Source organism: Apus apus, chromosome 6 (assembly GCF_020740795.1).
Source record: "Apus apus isolate bApuApu2 chromosome 6, bApuApu2.pri.cur, whole genome shotgun sequence".
Classification (NCBI taxonomy): Eukaryota; Metazoa; Chordata; class Aves; order Apodiformes; family Apodidae; genus Apus; species Apus apus.
The window spans coordinates 32,879,067-32,906,064 of record NC_067287.1 but is presented as its reverse complement, the minus strand read 5'-3'; the positions used below and the strand labels follow the sequence as shown (position 1 = coordinate 32,906,064).

The 26,998-nt window shown below is 35.9% G+C and overlaps 1 protein-coding gene across 10 annotated transcripts in view; it reads left to right on the top strand.

The window, feature by feature from the left end:
* Positions 1–26,998, top strand: part of GULP1 (GULP PTB domain containing engulfment adaptor 1) — a 145,661-nt gene that overhangs the window by 103,878 nt on the left and 14,785 nt on the right. For 9 of the 10 annotated variants that reach the window (XM_051623323.1, XM_051623317.1, XM_051623318.1 and 6 more), the window contains 6 exons: positions 8,224–8,322; positions 11,395–11,532; positions 13,760–13,876; positions 14,243–14,335; positions 23,136–23,360; positions 26,150–26,288. In XM_051623323.1, the coding sequence (XP_051479283.1) occupies positions 8,224–8,322; positions 11,395–11,532; positions 13,760–13,876; positions 14,243–14,335; positions 23,136–23,360; positions 26,150–26,288 (811 nt within the window). The remainder of the gene's footprint in view (positions 1–8,223; positions 8,323–11,394; positions 11,533–13,759; positions 13,877–14,242; positions 14,336–23,135; positions 23,361–26,149; positions 26,289–26,998) is intronic. The other variant, XM_051623326.1, reaches the window with a different exon arrangement.

Below are 26,998 nucleotides of genomic sequence, written 5' to 3'. Positions count from 1 at the left end.
ATTTTGCATCTGTGTTATTACTCTATTACTATAATAAAGAAAAAGAAGAATGAAGGCATAAAATACTATTAATGTAGCTCAGCTTGTAAGACTGAAGTTTCCATTGAAAAAGCCATCTTTGCAGGATTGATTAGCAATTGTGTTAACAGCAGTTCTTTGCCATTATTTTCACTCTACCAAAATAGTACAGCTGCCTTTAAAGATTTACTTAGTCAATTCGTACAATGTTTTATGCCAAAAAGATTTGCTCTGCTGCAGTTCATCACACATTATTGCCTAGTTGTTTTCAAGTGTTTCAGGCTAATGTAAATTGGACTATTGCAGCATGCTGCTAGTGGAAACAAAATGTATGATTTTGTGTGCTCCTCATACAGTTTATGGATAATACTGGTGTGAAACTTGTAGTGTTAGGTGTTTTGTGTGATTCCATTACCTTGAGCAAAGTTAATTCTGTGCAGAAATCTGTCAACATAATATCCTGCTACAGAGAAGTTTTGATTCTATTTTAATGATGTTTTATCAGACTTCTCATAAGCAAAGCAGCTGCTAAGTGTCTGTCTCACTGGTGGAACTTCAGGCTAAAAAGCATGGGATATATGTGTCTGACTTGGAAGTCTGGAGCTTAGCTGTCAAGTATTAAATGGAATCTTACATAATCAAGTTTATTATAAAAGTGACTACTTAATTAAAGACAACATTTGGAAAGACTTCAAAAATCTTGGAGCAGAAATCAGAGAGCAATAAAAAGGTTTTATGTTTGAAACAATGCTCACTAAATGAGTTCTCATTTCGATGTCGATTTATGTTCTACATCTGAAGTCTTTCAAAAGAAGTCTAGAGGTACTGGATTTTATTATTAACCACACATCTCTGGCTTGTCTTTAGAAATGCTAATTAAAATTTTTAAACTAGTGAAAACAACTCGAAAACTAATGTCTTGTATTGAAAGAAAACATATATGTTTTTTTGAATAGGAGATTTTTTTTAAAAGCTTTGTATCTGGTGATTCTAGATATGTTTATTGTATGTATTTGCTTCTAATCACAGTGTTGTTAATCACAATTCATTTTTAATGAAAATTAGCTAGCAGCAAAATATCTGACTCCTTAATATTTGGACCTATTTTTATAACTATCATGCATCACACTAATAACCTTTTGAAGTCATGTGCTTACAGTGATAGACTATGGAATACTGTCACTGTAAATTATTTTTCTTAAGCCATCATGCCATCACACTGTTTCAGAATATACATTTGATATACAGCTCTTCACATGAAAAGCCCTTGACTCATACAGCACAAAGACTTTCTTCCCTTGCGAAACAGAGTTGTGCAGGACTATAGCTCACTGCTCCATGCACTTACTTTTCCCAGCAGGTGGAGCTGATGTTCTACAGTAAAATACAATAACTTGGAGGAAATTTTTCTTTCTTCTTTGTTGTACTTGCTTTATCCCAAATACTTTGACTGTATTTTCTAAACACTTCCTAATTCAGTTGCAATTTGAAAATTTAGTGTTTTCAAGCATCTATGTGTAATTTTTTCTAGAGAGCTGTCCAGTGGTTTTATCTGCTTGAGTTTTCAAATTTCTTGGAGCTGTTCTGCAGGAGAAAGAAGAAAGCTGGCCACTAATGTTTTAAAGTGTGTGGTTTTATCTCTAAGAAAAGGTGAACTGTTCTCATATTTTATTCCAAACAATATTTTTCTTCTGCTTTTCTAGTCAAACTAGTTTACAGAGTTAAAGGAAAACTAAGGAAAATGGTAGCAAGATGTCATATGAGAATATGCCTACGTTATTCAAGCGTGTAGGTGTTGTCAAATTACACTTTATTTTATAAAGTGAAACGATTGCTTTCCTTGATTAGTGAAGGATATAATTTCTAAATCAGGAATTAATAAATAGGAATTTATTTGGTCCTTCTTAAGAAGTGCTTGAGGTGTTGCCAGAGGTGAGAACAGGTGGAATGATCAGCATAACAGACGGAAGGAAATGGCATGGAGGGGTGTTAGGGAGAAACCAGAAATAAACACCTCAAGTTTTGGCTGTTGCTTTTGTAGTCTTCAAAGGGATGTTTTCAGGAGGACTAAACTTAAGGCTGTTCTCTTGCCCAACTGTCAACTCAGCCTGCTTTTGTCCTCCTCTTTTCCTCTGTAAGTGGAGATGACTAAAGATAACATAAATAGAATTAATCACTTTGAAGCCACTTGGAATATTTTTCATCAGCCCCTTGACCCGAAAGGATACACAAAGTGAAGAGTGCTCTTTCACATGCCTCCGCACATGCTATGATGCTGTCCTGCTGCTGCTGGTAGTGGACTATCAGTGGACATTGTTCTGAGCTCCCTTCTGTGGTAAAGCTGGGTTTTATTTGTTGTTGGAAGAGCCAAGGAAGGTGGATGACAGAGAATGTTTTAATTCTGGGATGAAGAGGTTTTGAGTCAAGCCTCACAGACATGGCTGTTCCCCTTTGAAGTACTGAAGAAAGCAGAATGTGTGGCTTGGGACCAGCCAGGAACAGCCTGAAGACCAAAGCAACTGAGATGAGAAGAGCTGAAGAAATGAATACCTGTTTACCCTCTCTCTCAAAAACAAAAATCACCATCAAACAAACAATAAAACCAGCCACCCTAAAACCAACAAAAAACCCAACATCCTCCAAAAAAACTCGAAAACAATAACAGCAAAAACCTTCAGGGAGGGAAAGAGAGAAAGAAGACTGTAGTATATTGTCTGTGGTTAATTGTTCAGCAGCCTGCCTCTCAGCCTGGAAAATAAAATACAACTTATTCCATAGAAATGGATTTCTGAGACACCTTTTTCCCTAGCTGGCTTATTTTCAAGAGATTCAGGTTCACATATCTGTGGCCTTTTCATCCTTTTTTCTCTTCTTGACAGCTGTTTTTCAGAGGTCATGATTTTATTATACTTGCATAAAATGTGCATGAGAGTTTCAACCATAATATGTTCAAAAAAGATTGTGTAGTCACTGCAAAAGAAATAGGGCTTTTTTTTTTTTTTTTCCAGACAGCTTTCCTTTTAATGAATGTTCTTATGAAAAAAAGAGGAAAAGCATCTTCTCAAAGCCAGGTATTAAAGCTGTCTCGCATATTAGACAACTATGTTGCCCTCAGACAGGCATCTTTTAGGAAGTGCAATGTATTATGTCTCACTGGACACCTACATAAAATGGAGGAGGTGAACCTCTGTTCCCTGGGCTGAAGATTAGCATCCAAATCACAGAAACACCTACCTTTGATGTTTTGAGGTTTTTTAATAAACTCTTCAATTGTGCAGTGAGGTGTAAATATTAAATAAAAGCAAATAGTTTTGATTTGCATAGCTTAAATTTATTCAGATAGAATTTGTTTTAAACATTATATCTTTGAAGCTCCTGACTGTTTTTAAAATGTGATTTTTTTTTTCCCTCATGTTATTTTTGCTGATTAATCCTTTTACTGTGGTTTACTAAGCCTTGATGCGTGTTTCAAATATAATTTTAATAAGAATCTGAATGTTTGCAATTTTGTCTGCTACTGTAATAACAGAGGAGATATATGCAAGTGTTTATTTTTTAAAGTTAAATTAAACCTTAGAAAATAAATCTATTTGCATCTGTGGCTTTCCCTAAAATATTTCAGGAAAATATGATCTAATTTCCAAAGTAGTTGATTAAAAGCTACCTCATCCCACTGAGTTCCTCATACTATTATTGGGCCAAATCTGGGTGTCTTGCTTGAGAACAATATATGTATAAACTAACAGCTTAAGAATTTGGCCCATCCTATCCCTTCCCAAGCTATGCTGTGAAACATTATAATGTTACATTATTATCCATTTTGATGCCAAAGGGAGAGTACAGATTTTTACTTAAATAATCTTGTTACTGTGAGCTACGAGTGTTACTACAATGTTACAGTTCAGATGTGTGCTGAAATGAGTAAATAACATGTGTAAATCTGCCCTGTCAAGTGCTCCGATGGGTAGAAGGAATTAGAAAAGCAGAAAAGATAGAAGAAAAAAAAGGAAACTGGCTGATACATAAGTGTTAGGATCTGCAGTTAAAACTGCACAGGCCTGGGATGTGGCTGAACTAGGCTTTCTAGAGAGAAGGTTGGATACGAAAGCAATTACTGATCAGTATCTGTAAGTTATTACGTAGAACAGGAAGTGGGCACAAAAAGCATTAAGACTGTAATTGCACCAGATTTTTTAACATTATCTACATGGACTTTTCACTTTTCTCACTCTGTCTCTAAACTTTTGATTAAAAAGCTTGTTTGTCTCTCTGGATGTCTGTGCTGAAGAGACCCTTTTGTGTTTTTCTTTCACCATCAGCTTGGTTTGACAGAATGGAGTTTCTTATGAAGTGGGGTTTCCAGTCCTCAGCTAACTTCTGCAAATGTCATCTTTCTCCATTTTGTCAACATCCTTCTGCATTTGAAAACCTCAGAACATAAAATTTTAGTAGTTTCTCACAAGCTGCTGATGCAGTGCAGCCGTTGTTGTCTAAAGGATCTTTTTGGAATGACCAAGGATTGCATTAATCTTCCCAATTGTCGTTTCATGAAAAGGTCTACAGTTAGTGGAAAGCCTGCCATGACATCAAAACTTTCTTAATTCCATCTTCACAGGATAGTCTTCCAAGAAAGAAAGTTTGTTCCCATAGGTATGATTTGCAAAGTTAGTTTGTTTGCATGCAAGGTACTCTGTGGGATTCTGGTTGGTGAGGTATTCTCTCTCTTGTTTGCCTCTCCATCAGCCTTTGTGATCTTTACACTTCCTCTATAATGATTTTAGATTTCAGATGATAGGTTACTTTTCTCCTTATTTTTTTCCCTCTTATTTTTTTCTGCCTGCAGATTTTATCAGTAATTATTTTCCTCCTGGTCATTGTTCAGTACTGTCATGCTTAAATAAACCCTGCTGGAATACATTAGAAACATATCTTCCTCATGACCATTTCCTGTTTATAGCTGCATCTGGAAGCTAATGTAACTAACTTAACTAATACTTTCTTTGTATTGCTTCATTTTCTAAATATAATGGCGTGCAAACTCAGTCAAATGCCTTGTCTGTTTTGACAGGCTGCATTTTTTGTAAAATCAATATTGATCAACATAAATTTCATCTCACTTGAATTCTCTAGTTCTTGAACTACTGTTATGCCTTTTGAGAGTGGAGCCGCGGTAGGGTCATTTTGTTTACCCTTTTTTAGTATTGGCACAGAATTATCTTCTGGAACGTCCTCGGTGTTGTAAGACTTCTTGACTACTTGGAGCAAGCTTTGGCCAGCTGTTATAAAACCCGTGCAAGTAATTCAGATCTACTTCTTTTTAAATCTCTTGTTGTTGTAGCTGCTGTTCAGGACCCTTGAGATTATTACAGTTGAAAAACCAAGCTTTTGACCATCATTCTCGACATAGACTATGACTTCAACTCAGTAATGTCAAATATTATTCCTGCTTCCTCTTTACTACTGCACAGAAATACTTGTGCACATCTTATTTTTTAAGGGACATTTCCAAAGAGCCAGGGTTCACTCAAGGTCAAGGCTGTTCCAAACTAATTTATGCCCCAGGATTATCTGTTGGATAAGGTATATTTCTGTTCACTGTAAAATGCATTGGAAATTGAGATGCCCTAACCATCCAGATAATCTGTGGTTTTTGTGGTGCTTCTGTAAAGCATATAGTAAAGTGAGACAAGCACAGAGCTCTTTTGTCTTATGAAAAGGGACCACATATGTCTTCAAAGTTTTATCTAATAAAAGGACATAATCATAAGTCAGAAGGGAAAGCTGACAGAGCAGGGTTATTGAGTAAAAATAATAGTATTGTTTAGGTTGGAAAAGACCTTTAAGATCATTGAGACCAACTGTTAACTCACCACTGCCAAGTCCACCACTAAACCCCTCAGCACACATCCACATGGCTTTTAAATATCTCCAGGGAGAGTGACTCAACCAAATGTATTAAAACAATCTGAAAGACAATTTAAGTTTTATAGTCATCTTGGAAAAAAAATCTATGCTAATGTAACATTCATTGGCCTATCATTTTGCTATGTATTTAAAGCAGATCAAAGAATGGATCAGGTTAAATTCATAGTATAAAATTTAAGTCATATTTTGGGGGGGAGTTAATTGCAAACTTTTATTAAATAATTTTTTAATGTAGCAAATCTAAATTTCCTAGAAAGTCCAGAAATATTTTGATCAAAGTGCCTCTAAACCAGTGATTAGTTTTTAGAATTTTATTTTCTGTAAGATGATTTAAAAAATAATATGCATATGAGATTGCCCACTTCGATTAAAATAATGGGATGGGCATAGTCATGAAACTGCATTAAAAATATACTCTAAATATGTGAGAAATGTGCTAGAGGGTAATAGGAAGACTGAGAAATGATGCATATATTGCAAAAGCTATATAGATGCTACTGAAGAGTGGCAGAACTAGAAGCTATGTTATATTTGCTTGACTTTAGTCTAGTTGGTTCTTACTAGTAAGCCATCATGTGTGAACTTTCATAAAATAATTGGCCAATGGCTAACAATCCTAGCTGTTGAAATGTAAAATGGGTATTTAGGTTTAAGTGTTGGTTTTGAGAATGACATGGAGTGGTTTAGGTGGGGGGATGTTTGGTTTTTGTTTGCTTGTTTATTTAAGCTAACTTGTGAAGGATGTGATATTTATCACCTCATGTAATACATTTATCAGTAAGATACTGTCTGAACGGGTCTTTCTACTGTATGAAGTTGATAAGATTAATTATAAATTAATGTTCAGTTACTAAATTTTTCCATAAGTGTGCTTACAAAATGAGATATAAAATTAGGAGGAAAGGAAAAACAGATTAATGATCTGCTTTCATGGTGTTTCTTTAGTTAATAGTTTTCCATTAACTGAGCTGTATACAAGCAAAATGAAATTAAATAGATGGAGACAGTATACTGTATCAAGTAGTTGAGTCCATGGAAAGATTTCCCAATTACTACTTGGAATAGGAATAGAGGCAGAGCAACTATCACTTAAATAAGTAGTTAAAATCACAGGTTTGGGACTCTGTTGGGAAGGTATCAATTGGCTGCAGCCAAGTATTCACAATGGCAAAGTGATTCAGGCCTTTGTCTTCCAGGTCTAACCCCTTAAGGTGGGTCAGCACCCATGTTGACATCCTAGACTCTATGCCACTGAAAGTCACTGTCCTCACTGACTTTCTATGTATTTTATTTGTACTCATGGTCAATTATGCCTTCGATTGTACTTGAGTGGGAGCAACTTTGAGGATGATGTGTTTAGGCATACAACTCTGAAGCAGACACTCCAAGTCCTTTGGCCTTCAGTGAGTCATTGTACTTATTTACGCATTTGAAAATACCATTCTGGGCTGTCAAAGACTCAAGAGGAAAAGGGCCTGTAACAGCAAAATACAGAGAGGTTCCCTGTCTTTGGCAAGAAAGATACCAAAATTCATGATACTTCTTAACTGCCATGCAGCAGCAAATTTTAGATATTCAGCCTATTTTATATACAGTGTTTGTAAGAGGAAGACAAGTCAGATCTAGCAGCTAGACAAGAAGTTCTAAAATGGTGGAAAATGTCTTCCACAGGGGCACAGGACTTGTCCTGGTCATATAAAATGTTATCTGGCCATCTCCTAGTGATCTAGTGAATAGAGAATATGATAGAAGAGGTCAATTATTTCTTAGGTGTTGACAGCTGTAGCTGTAGTCCTTTTACACTGAACTGGTTTAAAAGAAATAATTTCTTTACAGGAACACACATTGTGTACGTAGTGCATATGTACAAGAAGTGATTGTGGAAATAGTGGGATGTGGAAAACATAACAATGTTTGGTGCTCAACATTAAAGCAGTTGGCAAACTGTCTTAAAGTGTTCACATTTCTATTGTTCTCCTAGACATGCCAAAGCTTGAATTATGTGCATTAACAGCAGATAAAAGTTTCAAGAGAATCAGCTAGGTAATTTTAATATTTTTAATTTTTTTTTTTACAAAATATAGGAATATTCTGTAGTGTGCAGTCAGAGATGCTGTTCTGTGCCCAACTCTGACTTTGGGAATGGTTGGTGATGTTTCTAAGAGCTTTTGGAAGAAGGAAGATACAACTTCAGTTGAGAGAAAATGACAAGTGATAAAAAGGATAGAATAAAGAAAACTTACTATCTATGTGATTGCTGTTAAATTTTACATCTTCTAGTTTGCAAGACATATCAAGAAATCTGAAGGCCAGAAGACCCCCAAAGTTGAACTACAGATCTCAATCTATGGTGTAAAAATTCTAGATCCAAAAACAAAGGTAAGAGACTTATGTTTGTAGTGCTAAACTAGTAATTAAATTCTGTTTTAAATTTTAAAAATGCTTTTATTGTTTTATATTTAGAAAAAATATTACTAGAGCCATTCTGTAGATGGAGAAATCTAAAATGCCATTTATTGTTCTAACACATGGGTAACATCATCCCAGGAAGGTACATGATACTTCAGAATATAGACTGTATGGGACTTAATTTTCTTTAACCATTTTCTTCTCTGACACCAGAGCTTTTAAACTCTGAGGAATGTGAAAACACTGTAGTAAATAAATGGAGATACTGCATGTGATAAACAACTCTTTCCTAATGGTCACCATTGTGTAGGTGCCCACATGTAGGTGTTTGCAGGTGGATGAGGAGACAACTTCTTTGCAGTGGCTTCATCCTGCTGGTTTGGAATTGCACCTCTTTCCTTAATCTCTTCTTCCCCCCCAGCCCCTTGTGGTTTTTAATTATTATCCCACCTCCCTAGAACACTTGTGTTTCTCAAGTGTGTCTCCCATTTCTCTGTAAACTTCATGTAGCAGGCCGTAAGAACTATGTAGGCTTTTCATCTGATCCAGCATGACAATTCCAGCCTTTTCTGCAGTTAAGTCCGCTGAGTAATCCTGTGGATGGGTTTTCTGTTCCTTTGTTTGCTCTGTTTTTTGGAAGGGGTTACACAGTAAGCAAAGCATTCTCCTCACAGACTTCAAAGAGGAATAATGAGATAAATATAATCAAGCTAAAATGTATTTATTCAACAGTCAGCAATTCTTAACATCTGAGCCCTCTTAAATCTTTTATACATGTGTTGAATGTTGGATTTGAATGAACTGTTTGTTACTGCTTCTTAATTCTGGAGTAATTGCTACCATTCAGACAGTGATGCTGCCTTTGGAGGACACGTAGCTTTAGTTCAAAGGTCTGTTCTTTCAACCTGTTTTCACTTCAGATTCGTGATACACCCACAGTTCATAAGCAGAGGAGGAAAGAAATATTTATGTCAACTTTAATTGCAGTTTTTGCATCGTCCCTATGTCACAGGACAGAAATGGGTACAAAATCCTCTATCCTGGCAAAAACTGTTTTATCCTGTTCTAAAATAGCAGTTTTAAATGCCAAAATATGTTAGTCTTCCTTACTGTCCTTGCAGAGATTAAGAGAAAACTGTGGGATGTTCCAGGGGGAATAGGAGCATACTGACCTCATAGCAATGTTGTTACTACAGTTCAAATAGTAATCAGCTATGAGCAGAAGTTCTGGAGCCCTGAATACAGGAGGCACACACTGCTCTTGGAGTGAATCCAGAGGAGGGCCTTGAAGATGATCCGAGGGCTGGGACACCTCTCTTCCAAAGACAAGCTGAGAGAGTTGGGGTTTTTTAGCCTGGAGAAGAGAAGGCTCTGAGGAGACTTTATAGTGACCTTCCAGTAACTGAAGGGGCTACAGGAAAGCTGGGGAGGGGCTTTTTTTTCCAGGGTGTGTAGTGATAGGACAAGGTGTGATGGTTTTCAGCTGTAAGAGGGTAGATTTAGGTTAAACGTCAGGAAGAAATTCTTTAGTGTGAGGGTGGTGAGACTCTGGCACAGGTTGCGCAGGGAGGTTGTGGATACCCCCTCCCTGGAAGTTCAAGACCAGGTTGGATGGGGCTTTGAGCAACCTGGTCTAGTGGAAGGCATCCCTGCCCATGCAGAGGGGTTGTAACTAGGTGATTTTTAAGGTCTCTTCCAACCCAAACCATTCTGTGATTTTTTGGCTTAAATTCTGTGTTATCATTGCTGATTAATTTTTTCTTTGTTTTTTTGAAACAAATCAGTATTCATACAGAGGAATATTGGTTAATAGTCATGTGATGACTGTTAATTGTGATAGGAACGGGAGGCCTACTCATGTATCAGGACATGTACTTGACTCTCAAAAAAGAAGGATTATAGTCAAGTGTTTCTGTCCCTAATGATATAAAATAGTTACATGGTTCTATAAACCTAAAAGAGGCAGAACAAGCATATGTTATTAGATGTAACTGTTAAAGTGCTACAACAGAAAGAGCTTAAAACATGAGAGAGATCTGGGGACATGGGAGAAATAGAATACATGGAAGAACAGCCATAAAGACTTAGAAAAAGAACTCTGTTGGGAGAAGGAGAAAAATTTGCCCAAATGGTACATTTTTTTGATAAACAGTTGTTTGCAGAGAGGGCATGCCCTGGTTTCTGAGCTTACAGCAATCTGGGAGCCCCAGTGCTGCACAGAAACTTTCTTTTTTTTAATAGATAATAGTTCGTATCTAAGCTGCATATTTTCCTTTAAAGCACATACTGCTTTCCCATGTAATAAGCCAAATAAAATAGAATACCAAGAGGAGATTGAAAAACAACCAAAAAAAAGAAAAAGAGATGGTTTATTTCACTCTTGTTAAACTCAGCTGAAGAGCATTGCCACTGCAGTTTTTTCAATAGCTGGAACATGCATTTTAGTGCAAGTGAAATACAGTATCAGAAATATGCACATAATAAAAAAGCTGTTTACATTACATCTTAAGTAAACAACTACTTAGATGTCTAACTTATTTTTCTGTGTCCCGGAGTTTGTGAATAACTAACTTTATTTCTGTATTTAAGGTAGAAAAGTAAGGAATTATTTCAGTAAAACTGTTTTAACAAGCCCTGGGAGATTATGAAATGTGAAGATGGTGTGCACCTGGGAAAAGAACAGTATTTTGCATAATCGGCCCCTAAATAATTGTTTGCACAGGGACACAAAGCAACAGAAGAACCTGTTTTCTAGAACAGAAATTACAGTCCAAATAAACACTTCCAAATAAATGCTGTCCAGCTAGAAACTTGGGCTTGCATTTAGTAAAAATGGGAACATTTGTTATGAGATGAGTTTGCTAACTTCTGTTACACTCTAAGTCCTTTTTTTGGGTGCTTTCATGTGCTTTAAGAGACATTCAGAAAATGTTACTGCAGCTTGCCTGCTCTTGTGTACATTGAGAAATCCTGAGATTTAGTTTGTGCATCTTTATCCGAAGCAAGTATAGTAATTTCTTTAAAATATTCTTTTATTTGCAGGAAGTCCAGCACAACTGTCAGCTGCATAGGATATCATTCTGTGCTGATGATAAAACTGACAAGAGAATATTTACTTTCATATGCAAAGACTCAGAATCAAATAAGCATCTGTGCTATGTATTTGACAGTGAAAAGTGTGTAAGTATGCAAGAAGCTTTAAAAAAATGTGGGTGGCTGTTACAGACTTAGATTGGGCTGCTTTGAAATAAAACAGAAATGGCTAATAAGCCAAGTAGCCTGTCTTTTAATCAGGGTCACTTTTAAGATACAGTCTTTCATGCCATTATAGTGTCTTGGAACTTAGATGCACGTATTTGAAGAAGAGTCTTTTTCTTCATTGATCTAAGGTGTTTTTTTGGGATGATTCTTCTCGGCTCGATATCCTAGGCCAAGCATCTGCAGTGCTCTCAGAACAGACTGCATCCCACCAAGCTTGAAATGTTTGCACAGCTGTTGAGCAGAGATTGCTGCAGCCCTGTGGCTGAGATACCCTCACAGGCTCTTCTGCTGATGTGTCTGTCTCAGCTTTTACATTATTATTATTTTTTACAGCAAGGTTCCCCCTTCTCTGACCACCCACCTGCCACATCTCTCAAATTTGTTAATGCTGTGATGCACAACCAGAGAATTCTTTGCACCAACCACTGACATTATCTCGTGCCTGAGATAGAACAGGGCAACTGTTCAAAAATGTGCAAGAGCAGAAAAAAATAATACTGTAGGACAGGAAATGAAGAGAAGGGTGTCTAGCTGAAACGGGTCATGTGTTTACCCTGGCAGAAAGTAATTAACAAATAAAAACACTGGAATCAACACTGGAAGTGGATGTTTGATGGTTTTTTTTTATAATCTGGATCTTGTCTTTTAGTTTTATTGTCAAGTAGCTGAGATATCATACAAAGAAAATACTAAGGAAAAAGATGCATCCTCACTTTTATTTATATGCAGTTATCCAGCATAATTAACAGTGTTTCTGATAATTTGTTGTCCACTTCCATTGCTCCAGTGTCTTCAGTAACTTTTGTTCAGAATTGCTATACATATCTATTCATTTCTCTTCAGATTTCTGTCCCACACCTCTTTTTTTCACACATTCCCATAATTTTTAACTGCCCTTGCACTCTTGGCACACTAGTATACTTTTTATTCCTGACCAATGCACAATTTCTTCTTCTCTCTATCCTGATATTTCGCTTGACTGTACATTTTTCTCCTCTGTTTCTCTCTTCCTTTGTTAGTACTCTCAGATTTCACAGGATCCTGCCTCAGTACTTTTCAGCCAACCTTCATTCTTCCAAGAAGATAGGACTGCAGACTCCCAATATCCACTACACTTGTAATAACCAAACAGTTATGCTCTAAAGCAGTCCTAGTTCAGCTTTTTTTGGGTTTAATGCAGTCTAATTTGATGAAAATAATATCTTGGCAATTTTTTTTTTTCAGTAAAGAGGGCTGTATGTTTGGGGTTTTTTTTCCCCATTACAAAGATAGAGGGGTTAGTTCCCTGTTCCTGCAAAACTCAGGTCTTCACACACCTTCACTGAATGACTTTGCTGTTGCACGGATGAATAAAAGGCTGGGAGCATCATGTTCTGTACTGTTTTTGTGAATCTAACCCTTCACATTCTTACAGGTAGTGATGGAAAAATGTTCTCATCGTTGAGCAGAACTTCTGCTTTCATGAGAAACAGCCAATTTCAGGTTTTCATTTCAATAAAGAACAGAAAATTCTAGTGTAGTTTTAGCTAGATTAACTTTTTTCCTTTTCTCTTTGCTCCCCTGCCAAAGTATTTTAAAAAATATAGAAGTTATTACTTGCTGTGTTAACTTTCTCGAGCAAAGTTGAATGGCAAATGCAAAATTTGGATGGATTTTTGTAATCATAAATACTTGCACAGATAAATACATTGAACTGATTGAAAAAATTACAAAACTTTTAAAACTAAGTATTGAAATCCATATTTAAAAGCAATAGTGGTAACAACATTGACATGGAAACATGATTTCATTATAACTAAAGAGATTTATTTAGTGATTGAAAAGCCTTTATTTTCCTCAAATCATCAGAAAAAGACATACTATCTGTATTTACAGAACTTAGAAGCAAAATTTAAATTAAAAATTAGCTAATTGTGTTCTGCCTATTGAGACTCTGAAGTATTTTTAAGTTGCTTTCATAGCATTTTCTGTCAAAGTATTTTGCTGAAGAGTGTTTCCTGTGCTCCTTTGTGTTGTTGACTTTGTGGTGGATGAAGCAAACCTTTTGAACATATGTGGTGTAAAGAATGTTGTGATAATTTGAAATTAAAGCAATCATTTAAAATCTTCTTTATATACTAATTTCCATCTTATGTTTTATGTAAAGGCAGAAGAGATAACTTTAACAATTGGTCAAGCATTTGACTTAGCTTACAGGAAATTTCTGGAATCTGGAGGAAAAGATGTTGAAACAAGGAAACAAATTGCAGGTTTACAGAAAAGAGTAAGTTCTGAACTATGTTTCTTAGTTACAGAAGAATATGCTACTGTATTGGTGTTATCTGCTCTGTGTGACAGCATCATTTCCAGCAGTATTCTGACTGCTGGAAGTTGCAACAGCTTGCAGTTAAAGACAGAAATCAGAAAAAAGACTTGATAACTGTGTTATGTTTTGCTGTCTTGCAAGGGCAGTAAAGAGAAAAGCAAGGTTGAAATATGGAAGACACAGAAATGTAATAAGTTTTTGTAATCAGATAACTAGCTAAACCATGCTTCTAAAACACCAGATCTCAGTTAAAACTTACTCTCAGTGAATGCTGTTGTTGAATGAATATCCCGATAGCTGTTGCAATAACCACTTGCTTTGTAGATTCAAGAATTAGAAACTGAAAACACAGAACTGAAAAATAAAGTTCAAGATTTGGAAAACAAGTTAAGAATAACACAAGTCCATGCATCTCCGGTAAGTACATGGATGTAACTCTTGTATCCAAAATTATGAATTTATAATGATTGTGTTACAATAATTATTAGTGTCCAGACTATTTCCAGTGATTGTGATTAACATGTGATTAACATACAATGATCATTTAACATATCTATTGCAATGCAGTATTGATGTAACAGTAAGAATGTGACAAGCCAACCAAAGTTCAAATTGTAGCCTCTCAGCCTGTATTTCTTTAATCCCCTTGTCAGACCTATTTGTTGCCTAGAGACAGCAAATGCTGGTTCTAGTAGACACCTAAGCCTGCCAGCTAAGGATGAACAACTCTTTTCTGCACTTAAAGGGTCTTGAGGTTTTTCTAGGAACTTTGTCACAAGCATATTGTCATTTACAGCTGACATTTTCTAAATGACACTTAAATTTTTTTGTCTGTCTTTGAAAGGAGTCATTAGGTCTCAGGAACTAGCATTGGGTGAGTAGGTAAGAAGGAGCAAGTGTGGATTCCTCATCACTGGAAATTTCCAAGGCTTTCTGCAGTTCCTCTAGATGATCACAGCAAAAGTATTTTTAAATATAAACTCTCTGCTTGAGAGTTACTTGTATCGAGGCAGGACCTCTAAAAATGCAGGCTGCCTTGCAGCATTATTCTAATGACCCCCCTCTTATAAGTGGGGACAATATTAGAGAAGTGTGAAAATAAATAGTATGTCTTAATGTGCCTGTAGCAAAATCTTAAAAAAAGATGGACTGCTTTTAAGCTGTGTGCTGGGCCCCCATATTCCTCCCCTGGGTGAGCACCTTTTCTCTTTAAAGGGTTGTTTAGAAATCTGGGCAATGTAAAAGTGTGTTTGTAATGGTGATGACCATTTTCCAGTAGTGTCTGTATGCTCCCTTGATATTCACTAGGTCAGTGTTCCCATGAGGAGCTGTCATGTCATTTTACTAAAATATGATTAGAGAAGAGAGCACCATAAATTATAAATACTGCATTAAGTGCCACAGTGAAAATGGGAAATTATGGATGCCTTCTCACTCAGGAAGCATTCAGTGATAGGTAATCAACTTTCATGCTAGATTTAAAATCTATTTAGCCAATTCTTTAATATTTTATGTTCCTCATTGGGGATGGCAGCTAGTTTGTTTTTATTTATGAATGTAGTTATTAAACTTATCTTTTAATGCAGACAGGCTTTTAAGTCTCTTGTGATAGATGCATTCCTGTTTAATTTAAAATAATGAACTTCATAATTGCATTTGGCCAAAAAATTGAAGAAAAATATTAATAATTATTAGAAAATACCTTGTAGTTCATTATTTATTTTGTCTTAACACAATGGTGTGTCATTCCTTATTAAAGACTTAAGATCTAAACTTGTAAATTTGCCAGCCATTTGTAAATTCTCTCCCTAGATAGTGCTTTATTTACTGTTGGTGCAATTAATATGCATATTGCTTAAATAACACTTAGCTATAACTAAATTATACAATACTGAGAACTATACGTATTAACTATTAATTATAGTAAATATATTTTCTAGAATAATTTCTACTTATCTAGATTTATGTATCTATAATCTAAATAAATTTAGTAATTCCTTCAATAAATCAAGCTATTATTTTTTTGCATAGTTGTATTGTTTTATTTACACCTCAGTATTTAAAAAGGAAACCCACAAACATTTCCTGTCACAAAATTCCTCCTGATTAGAAGTACAGTAGGAGTAATACAACAGCACATTTAATATGTCAATTAATTCTGCCACAGAATAGATTTATATAAATGAATAAATATTGGAACAGGTTGCCCAAAAAGTTTGGAGCTATCTGCACTCTTGGAGGTACTCAGAACTTCCCTGGCCATAGTCCTTAGCAGCTTTAGCTTATTGGATGCTGCTTCAAGCAGAAGTTTGGACTAAGCTACTTTCCTCTTAGAGGATTCTTCAATCAGTTCTGCAGCCAAAAATAAAGAAAAACAAACAAACCCAAACATATTTCTAGGAAACATAACAAATCTAGGAACATAACCGTATCCACCAAACACTATCAACTTTTGTACCTTACCAAGAGAGCATTCCAGTAGGTCTGTGTTAAACTAGGTCATGTACATTGCAAATCAGTGCTCTTAGTTGTGCTAGTGTAAGATAAAGTAGATACAAATGCAATAGTTACGTTGAAAATAAATGAAGGGTTGGAGTAGTGAGGCTATGAGGTGATTTCAGTGCAGAGAAAAGGGAGCATAATGCATGGGGAAAATTCGATGAAGGGATCGAAAGTCAAAGTGTCTGGAATAGCAGTTGATGATACCTCTGTATTCTTTTACTATGTGAGTAACAAAAATTTATGAACGAAGGCAATGGCAAACATTTTATAAGACAATAGACTGCCTGTTACACTTTGCAATTAATTTTATATGCTCTTAATTCAAATCAACTGTCATTTTAAGTATGACTTTGCAAAGTCTCAGCTCCTATTAAAAAAAAATCAGAAGTGACACAAAGAATGTTTTCCTTTATTTCCACATAATTTTTTTATATGCATGATCTACATAATAACTTTAGTTTCAAAAAAAAAAAATTGGAGGTAATTTTTTGCTGAATTTGTTTAAAACTTTCAAATACCATATTGTTAAAAATATCTGTGTGACTGCTGCTCTATGTCTTCAAAATTAGAAAAGAAAAAGAAATTTTCTATCTTGTGATCATTTTGTCAGTAAAACTTTCAAATCTGCTGATGGTGTTTTGTTAAATACTGAAATGAAATAGCTTACATAAGTACAAAAAAATTCCCACCATGGGGAATAATACCTCACCTGAGTCAATTCTTAAGCACTTTTGGTTAGATGGGAGAACTTGCTTCCCTGCAGATATTTTTCGTGGTATGTTCTATGAGCATGACACAATTGTTCTCATTATTTAAAACATATTTATTAAGCTGTAAATTTTAGGTTGTCTTTCAGCCCTCATACTCATACCTGTGCTATTGAATTATAAAGATACACCAGTGCCATCCAACAGCTTTCTGAAGCTTTTTTAGATATAATAAGTTGTGATTTCTTTATATTTAGTTAATTTGATACAGCTATAGCTCCATATCTATCAGTCCAGTTGTATGTTATTCTGTCTACTGAGGTCTGGGGCGGGATTGTTTAATGATCAATGGAAAGTTTAAGCCCTGATACTTGACACCTAGTATGATAAAAGTACATGTGCCATTAACTGGCATCACAATAATTTGTAAAGAAATACTCAGTTTCAGGAGCCAGGTGCAGATGGTTACAAAGTTGTGTTTATGTTTAAATAGTACGTTGGATTTTCCTGTCTTTTGCTTTCATTTTTGCATTTGGTTGCTTGCATGCTGGTTGTACTTTCTCAACACTCACCAGATGTGCTGAAATGGCTTTCCTGTCTTAGAGGCTGTTGACTGTGTGCTCTTCCTTGGGTGATTAATGCATGGTCCCAGAAACACTTGGTAATCAGCAATTGATTTAGCACTTCAGAACTCAACACTAGCAACTCGATTAAACAAGTATATACTTAAAGAAGCAGATGATGTTGCAAGGGCCTGTGAGGGTTCGCAGAACATGACAAATATAAACATTGAAATCACGGGTTTTTTACATCCTCTTCTTCAATCCCCAGCCCTCTAGAAGGGGGACTGGAAGGCATGTGGTCTAAGCAGGAATAATTCCAGGCTGACAATGGGTGTGTGTTTACCTTCCCCATGAGAGGAGACTTAGGGGTGTTAGTATTTGTTGCAGCTGTAGCGTGAAACAGTGCTGTTACAGACAGTGAGCAAAGTCGCTGTCATGCTCTATTTGTTAAAATACTGATCTAGGCCAGGATGTCTTTCCCACTTGTCAGAAACTTAGAAGCCATGGTATCATATGCATGCAATGCCAGGCTGTCATTTCTTTACTCATTTTTTTATCTTCTGAGGAGTTCAATGACTTTTGTGTCTTTATTCCAGACACTTTAGTCTTCCCATTAATTTTTAATGAAATGAAATAGGTAGAAAGTACCTTTAGAAAGTTGAAGATCAGTTCTTCTTGCATTATTTCACTGACCCTTGACACTGCCAGGTTTGGGTTTTTTGTATAAAAAGCCCTTTCTGCCTTTTCTGGCAGTGAAGCTAAAGTCTTCTGATTCCCGGACCATTTTCCTATGAACAGGACCAGACTGCATCTCCTATTCTCACTTGAGCATCAAGAAGACAATAGAATCTGAGAGTATCCTTACATACTATACCAGCCTGGGAGTTCCCTTGGAGTAGTTTGCCTTTATAGCTGCGCTTCCCTGTGCCGTGGGAAATAATTGGCATGGGATGTTTCTTTTGTCTCTCACTCCCTTGCATGTGTGGCTAAAGTTTCCATTACTTTTCTATCTGTGCTGTTTACTTTTCATCTGCTTTAGTGGCTTGGCAATACATTAGTCGCTGGTCTTTTTTTGCATTTGGTCTTGATTTTATGTGGACAATCTGATTCTCATTTTGTTGCTTGCTCAAGTTTGTATCACAATAAGACTTTGGATGCTGCTGCCATGTATAAAACCAACCTCCAAAGATCAGTGCATCCCTGGGAGTGTTGTTTCACATTATGTCTTTTTTCACTGTTTATATTGCTAGTGTTGCCTGAAGTCTCCAGGTTTAGCTGCACACACAGCCTTCTTGTGGCTTAGCAGTGAGGTACAGTTGGCACCCTCAGTTTTCTATGGCTGACTGAACAGTTAAACTTTCTATACCGCTAAGAAACTTCCGATGGGCTAAGAGAGGTTTTTCATCTCTTCTCGGCTTTGCTGAAGTTTATCCGGCATGTCCTGGTTTTCTCATTGAGTAACATGTTTAAGGCAGAGGAAGAAGTTGTGACAAGTGTATGACTCTGCAGTTAGATGGAGGAAAACAGGAATATTGAGGAAAGTAACTTTAAAAGGGAGAACAATTGGGAGAAACAGCCCCAAGAGGAATGGTGCTCTTTCATTCACCATAAGTACTGTTAAATAAAGAGTGTTTAATAAGTATTCCTGTCATGGCAGTGTTGTGAAAATGGAGCATTAAAGATACTGATTCATTACACTTTTAAAAAAGCTTATTTAACTGTGACTTAAAGGATAGGCCACCTGCACCTATTACCCTCATTAAAACGCTTTAATGCACCCATGAGAAAACCCCAAGATAGATGTTGGAACTGTATGCGTATTTCAGAAAACAGTTTTGGAATGTGTTTAGCCATATCACTTGTTTTATGTTTCCATTAAGACTGCCACGTGGGAAAATGCACATTTTTTCTTTGCCTCTCTTCTGCTTTTTCAATTTCTCATATCCTGTATTAATTTCAGTGAGCACTTCTTCATGAGGGTTTAAAATTCTATTGTTTGTGATGTTAAATAAATTTGAAATTGCCTGTCAGATTTCATGTTACTGCAAAAGTACTAAATGAACCAAAGATATAGCAGTTAATTAATGAAACTGCTAATGCTTATACAGTGTTTTATGGTTTAGTAAATTACTATATCCTTAGTATTCTTAGTCCCAAATCTCAGGTAGCCTGTAATCAGTGGTTTTGAAACTACATAATTTCCAATTCAAGGTCACTCATTAATCCCTGTAACATTCTCTACAGTTATCCACTGTGACTGTTCTGTATTTTACCACCTGAAACGTTCAAAGGAAGAAAAACATTTTCTAATTCATTAATACACTAATTTGATTCCCCTGGAGGTATGACAGAGATTGCAATCAATGTCTTAAGACACCTAATAAAAACAAACAATTTTGAAATTATTTCTTGATTAACAAAAATTAAATCATGCTACGTTTTGTAGTATGATGCAGCCAGTTAGTGGATCTTCAGCATCATGCTAAATAGTGAGTAAAAAATAAATTTTGACAGGCACATAATAACATCTAATCATAATAGTCACCAAGTCCACTTAACTAGTGTGTTAATTTCATTAAGAATGTTTTTATGTTATTGTCTTGTGTTGATAAGAAAGGACCCAAATTGAAAAGTAATATGTTCAGTGTTGAACGCTGGGAAGCTCAGACAAAATATAATTGCCACATAAAATGGCTATTTAATATATTTTTACGTATTTCTTTTCCATATAGTTTGTTGTGAGAGTATTAATTTTCACAAGTTATACCCTTTTTAGATTGTACTCTTTAGAGTCTGTTCTCTTCTCTTGCATTTTCTGAAGCTGGTGCTGTTTCCTACATTTTAAAAGCCTTCTGTGCAGTCCTTCTCTTTGTGACCTTCCAGTTCTTCTTTTCCATTGCTGAATACCCTTCGCTGCTCTACCTATCCTGTCTGTGGGCTGTTTGAATACACAGGGCTGTAAGCAGAAAGCAATGTCCGCATCACAGGTCCTTCTGGGCCATGGGATGCCCATGCAGAACAGCACTCACAACACAGGTCCCAGTGCCCATGGTGGGCTTCTCTCCTGCCTGCAAGTGAAGAATTATTTGTGAAAATTCATTATTGACTAGGCATGTTCCCAATATTGTCCTATGGAGCTTGACGGCATGTATGGTGTGAAATATTGTAAGATTATTGCTTCTCAGATAAATAGGAGGAAACATGACTGCTCAATGGACAGGAATTAAACCGTTCGTATTGAAACCTTTCATTGCCTGGATTTGATATTTATCATCCTTATAATTCTGCTGATTTGCATCCTAAATGCATTTTGCTGGTTTCTATATTATTTTTATGTGATTAACATGCTTTCTAATGGCAACTACTCATGCTCTTCTGTTTTGCGTCTTGGAGAAATATTTTGCTTCCTTAATTTGACTATTTAGTATCTTCTAGAGTTTATTATTATGAAATATTTTTTTTCCATATATATATATATCTCAGCAAATATTACATAGTAGCAATTACAAAGCAGTACTGCAAGTCTTCTACCTGTAGTCTAGTAAGACTCTTGAAATAATTAGAAAAATTCCATGTCTTGTAGTTTTTTTGTTTTCATTTTTATTGATCAACATTCCAAATCCTCTTGTTTCACAGTTCCAGATTGGCAACAGAGTAATTCTTTGTAATTGAATTTAAAACTTTTTTTTCCTTATGAATTGCAAATTTTGAATAGGACTTTCTGGTGTTTGTTGTGTTCTCATTAAGTATTGCATCATTACAAAAATTGTACCCTTAACCTGGCTTATCTGATAACAATGTGAAGAAAGGAACTACAACTCAGTTTAAAAGGGTTTGAAATGTTTTTTCTACATAACTCTGAAAAAAATGTTTTAATTCATTGAATAAATCCTACTCTACTAGAGTTATGCAAGCTTTTAATTAAATAATTATGTCCTATTGATTGTGTAACACTGTATGAAGAGAGTAAAAGCAGACTTCAAAATTTTTGATGCACTTATTTGCCACTGCTTCAGCCTGGGCAAGTCAGAGCGGTATTTAGGCAAGATACCTACACCCTAGATCCATTTCCTGCTTTCTCAATATATGAACTCTTGGCTCTAGCCAAGAGCTGTGTCCACCGATTTTCAGTCCCTTCTGTTAAGATTTAAGGATGAATCTGTCCTTCAAAGCTTTGATTTAACTGTCCAAAGCTGTTTGCCTCAGATTTGGAGATAGGAATTACAACTTCGCCCCATCAGAAAGACTGGTTGAGCATGTTTCTTAAATAAAGATATTTTCTTTTTGCTTTTCTTTCCAGGATCAGTTCTAAAGGCTTTTTAATTTTTTTTTTTCATAATTTCACATAGACAAGACCCAGTTCTTTTGAAACCTTTTAAGACTGCAGTTATTTCCCACTCAGGCAAAAAAAAAAATAAGGATTTTTGCTTTTTATCCAAGTGCACAAAGCCCTCAGCTTTGTTCTCAATACACAATTAATCTTGCTGGAATATACAGTTAAATTCTCTCCCATCATACAAGGCAGCAAGCTTCAGGTTCTGGTCTGCCTAGTTCAGACCAGAACTCTGCAGTGACCACTTTGTCATCTTAGGTGAACACTTTTCCCATTTGTATTCTGATGTGCATATGACTCATTTGCCTCTGTTTGAAGCTGTTCTCTGCATTTGTTTAGAGACCCAGAGAATCTAAACAATTCTCCCAGTAGCAAAGTGTTATTCTGTCCTGCATCCTGTGCTACTCTTGTAGGAACATGAGGCTTCCTTTGCTTTGCAAAAACGAGTCTCAGCTTTTGAGATACCTTCTGAAAATACCAAATTCAATTAGTTATTCATCCACAGAAAAAATGGCAAGAGGTGTTATTGTCATTAATGTTTAGGTTCTCAAATTCTATAGATGAGGAAATGAAACCAGCTGTTTCAGTTGAAGCTGTGAGCTTCTACTTTAAGACAATCTTGGTTAAATAATTGAATTTTCTTTAGATATTGGTGGAATATAAATGGTAGGTGTTTCCTGGTTTGGAGAAAGAAAATTCTGACCTGTACTTTAACCACCAGAATAACTCTGCTCCCCAGATATGTGCTTACCTGCTAATAAACACGTGCAGAGATGAGATACTGCTGCTACCCCAGAGAGTTTAAACATTTGTCCTTGCATCTGACTCTCCCATTTTTTTGAAATATGTCTGTCTTAATTTTGTTTGGTGCAACTATCAAGGAGGAAGTCATCTTCATTCCAGTTAATACTGGGCTGTATCTTATTGTGGTATATTTTTAGATTTTGTTTTATCATATTTTCAAGTTCTGTATCTTTTAACTATAGCACTGAACAGCAAGTTGCTGGCAAACTTTTTTAAAGTATGAAATGTCATTTGTTTCTTTCTTTTTTCCCTGACCTTACCATGTTCTGTTCCTTAGAATGTTTTCTCTTTCTGTGATTCCTTTTCAGCTGCTGCACATAAAGTGTGATAATGATGAACATATGTTTCAAAGACCCTCTACTTTTTTCTGGTGTAACAATGAGGATTCACCTCCTTGTTTAGATATCTCTTCCATTACGCTTACTCCTAGGAGTTCTCCTGACTCCAGACTACCATCTGGATTGTTAATACCACCACCTTCAAAAAGTGGTTTTCCAAAGCCAACCAGTGAATACAGCTGCCCGAGACCTCATGTAATCCTGCTGTGCAAAAGCTTTTTCAGTTTTTTTTTGCTTTCCTGTGTTCTCTGTTGTGTATTAACTTGTATTAAAAATGTGCGTTTTGTACAGTGGTTAAAGGACAGACCAGATATATCTTCAGATTCTTAGGGATACTCTTAAAATATAGAATTTGGTCTTATTTCTACATAGCCTTTTCTCTCCCACTCCCAAAACATAAATTCTTATTTTCCCAACATGCTTAAATTAGTTCATTACTTAATTACCTTTGTGTTCTCTTTAAATATTTTGTTGAAGTTCTTTATACTAAGAAGAGTTAACAGTTCTAAAGGTCTAACTTCAAGGGCACCCACCCCACCCACCATCAATCAGTAGAAAAGCAATCAGCCATTAAATACATTTTAGCATACTTTATAAAAACTCTGTGCAAAATGAAGGTTGTGAATTATTCTTAAATACTAAGTGGGCATATTGCCTGCTTTTTCTTAGCCATGTGCTTATACTCTCAGCTTCCATTTGCAAGTAACATTTGGCTGTATTTGACAACCATCGTGGCTTTCTGCATGTGTTCACTAAATGAAAATGCTTCTTGTGCTTGTATGTATTTAAAAGAATTTCCTAAAATAACTAGTTTTACTTAACCCAGTTGTTAAGGGCCAATAGCTTCTACAGAATGGCACATAGACAGGGCATGGTAGTGTAAAGTTTGTTTGCTTTTTTGCTTAAAAGAGTAATTTTAGTCATTTTAAACCAAACTTGTTTGTTTATGTATCTAGCTTCAAGGTAGGCTTAAACACTTAGCAAATATGGAGAATCTACATTAGTATTTACCGTCTCCCTAGACATCTGTCAATGCTTATGGGAAATGTAGGTTAATACACAGCAGGGGCCTGTGCTTGAAGCCTGATCCCACCTTCCTGATGCAGGCAAAACTGATCTACACTCGGAGAGCATTTTTTGTTTATATGAAGAACAGGATACAAGATTCATTGCATGTTTACTGGGGGTCAAGCACACCCATTGCCCTGCTTTGAGTGGGAGCAGATGACATCCAGTGATCTCCCCAGCTTTAATTATATTGGTTCTCTGACTGTGCACAAAGGCACCAGGAGGTTAATGCAAGGTCCATGAACATAGTAATAACAGCCTGTTGTGTCTAAACAGTATGTACTGAGATGTTCCCACAACAGATGTTACTTGAAATTGCAATGCTAACTCATGTTGAGATCAGAGTTCTGTTTCAGTAAAAAAATCTTAAAAATTAGTTATTTTATGAAGTTAGTTCAGCTGTAGTCTTGCCAGGGAATAACATGACTGAGAATATTTTTCTTAATAGAACAACAACAAGATAATGTTAATTGTGTTGGTTTTTTTTTTTTTCTTTTATGTGCTTCAGTATACCTAGGTAGAAATATCCAAGGTTTTTGGAGACACTGAGTTCCTATAGATCTCCTATAGAACTGTAGATGACTTGTAAACCTCATTTAAAATGTGAACTCAAAACATGAAAGAAATAGGAAATGTAGAATCTCAGAGTCTAGCTTTCTCTTTAAGCAGTGTGTTCAGTGGAAGCCTGTGGATCAATATCCTTTTCTGCAGCCTCCAGAGAGAAATGGAGGTAGTTCAGGGCTACTTATAGAATTGGCATAGAAATCTGCAGCATGTGGTGTCAGAGGGCAGCTCTGGTTGCTCCAGCAGAGGCCCTGAAGAAAGCAGCATTCCAAAATAAGGTTTAGAGCCATTAAACTCTCAGGGACCAGCAGTGCTAAAGACTATCCCTTTGCCAGGTGGTTATATTCATGTATTCTGAATTAAAGGATCCATGTGACTAATTTATCTTGTGCTTTAAAATTTTCATGCAAATATGTTAGTTAAATTGAATCTTGTTTAAAAGTACTAGGCTTTCCCTATGCCTGGCTGTAAACGGTCTTTGTAATGGAGAGAATGTAGGGGTTTGGTATTGTCTAATAACATTTACATGCTAACTAGTTTTGCATGTATATTCTCAGCTTTTCAATCTAAGTTTTAATCTATTTCATTAAATGTCTTTAGTGTTCAGTTTACTCTGACTTGCCTGTGCCTCCTGTTTGTCCTGAAATAATGGACTGCTGGCAGGAGGAATTATTAAAAAAAAAAATAATAAAGGAAAGCTATAGAATGATAGTAATTTTCAAGTTTGAGGTTTCTTTGCTTGTAATTTTTTTTAATGATCCAAGTTCCTGGGCCTTACTAACAAAATGTCTTCTGTTCCACATTTAAGGAGGAGAGTTTTACTTTGGATATTAATATTCAGCGTATTGCCTGTTTAGTTTATTCCTTACGAAGGAATACATTTGAAAATTTTATCACATCAGGTTTTTAGTTTGTCAGATAAGTGATCATGTAAGGAAGAGCTAGTAAACAAGAAATATTGGGATAGTATCTTTTAATTTTAGCTACTTGTTCTGTGTACTTGGAAGGGTAGCACATTGTTGCAGTATGAGCTTAAGTGGATCTTCTGAATTTACCTGTCTTCATTTGTCTGCAATATAGAACTGCTTGTCATCAGCTTTTTCAGCTTTAACTGTACCAGATGGTCTATACATGGAAAAATTACAATGCTGTTTATGTGTTGGAGAGTTTTAGCATGTCTCAGATTCTGAACTGCAAATGCCATTTGCGTGGTGTCAGGAGATGTTTTTTGCATGCTGATGGTTGTTGTTACTGTTTTTGAAACTGTGGCTCTTATCTGCATGCTGAAGAATTCAGTATTGTGATCTTTTTCATGTGAAATATTGCCCTAATATTTATTGTCCTTATTGTAGGCAGGCAGTGTGACACCTAAATCACCCTCCACTGACATCTTTGATATGGTTCCCTTTTCTCCCATGTCCCCTCAGTCATCAACACCTACTCGCAATGGTACACAGCCTCCTCCAGTACCCAGTAGATCTACAGAGATCAGTAAGTTTTTTAACAACTGACCTAATTTTTGCTTACATGACTTTTTTTAGTAAAGCATCTTTGAAGATTTGTGTACATTGTGCATGAAAAGCCAGATGCAGTTTTTGTAAATCACATTTGATAATGCCATTTCATTTTTATACCATCTTCCCGAAGTCATTGATGTTGCTGCCAACTTACATTATAAACAAATTTATTTACTTCCTGAAGCTATTATATGAACAATTGAAAGGATTTTGGCTAGGGATTTTAACTTGACTTTTCTTTTACAGTGTCTCTTTTGTACATACTTCAAGAAATATTTTTACTTCCTGTTAGTTCTTTGTCTAGCCACAGTTGTAAAATCCAAAGCTGGCATTTCTGGGCAGGAGAGCAGGTGGAGTAAGTATGGTGATTGCAATGCAGAAGGGAGAGCTGAAGAAGTACCTCAAAATGTAGACTGTCTTGGAATATACTGTTTTTAGTACTACTTTTCATATAATCTACAGCTTTGTTTTTCATTTGTAATTGATGAATCTCTCCAGATCTTTGGACCACTCCTAAGATATTCACAAAATTATGAACGCTAGCAATTTTATTTTCCAGAGGCCTGAAAGCAGCTAGGATAAGGTTCCTGGCTTTGCTGGAAATCTTATGGGAGTCATTAAAGTACTTTTTCAAGTCTTTGAAAATCCCTTGTGGTAAAGGAGAGTATACACAAGCAATGTTAG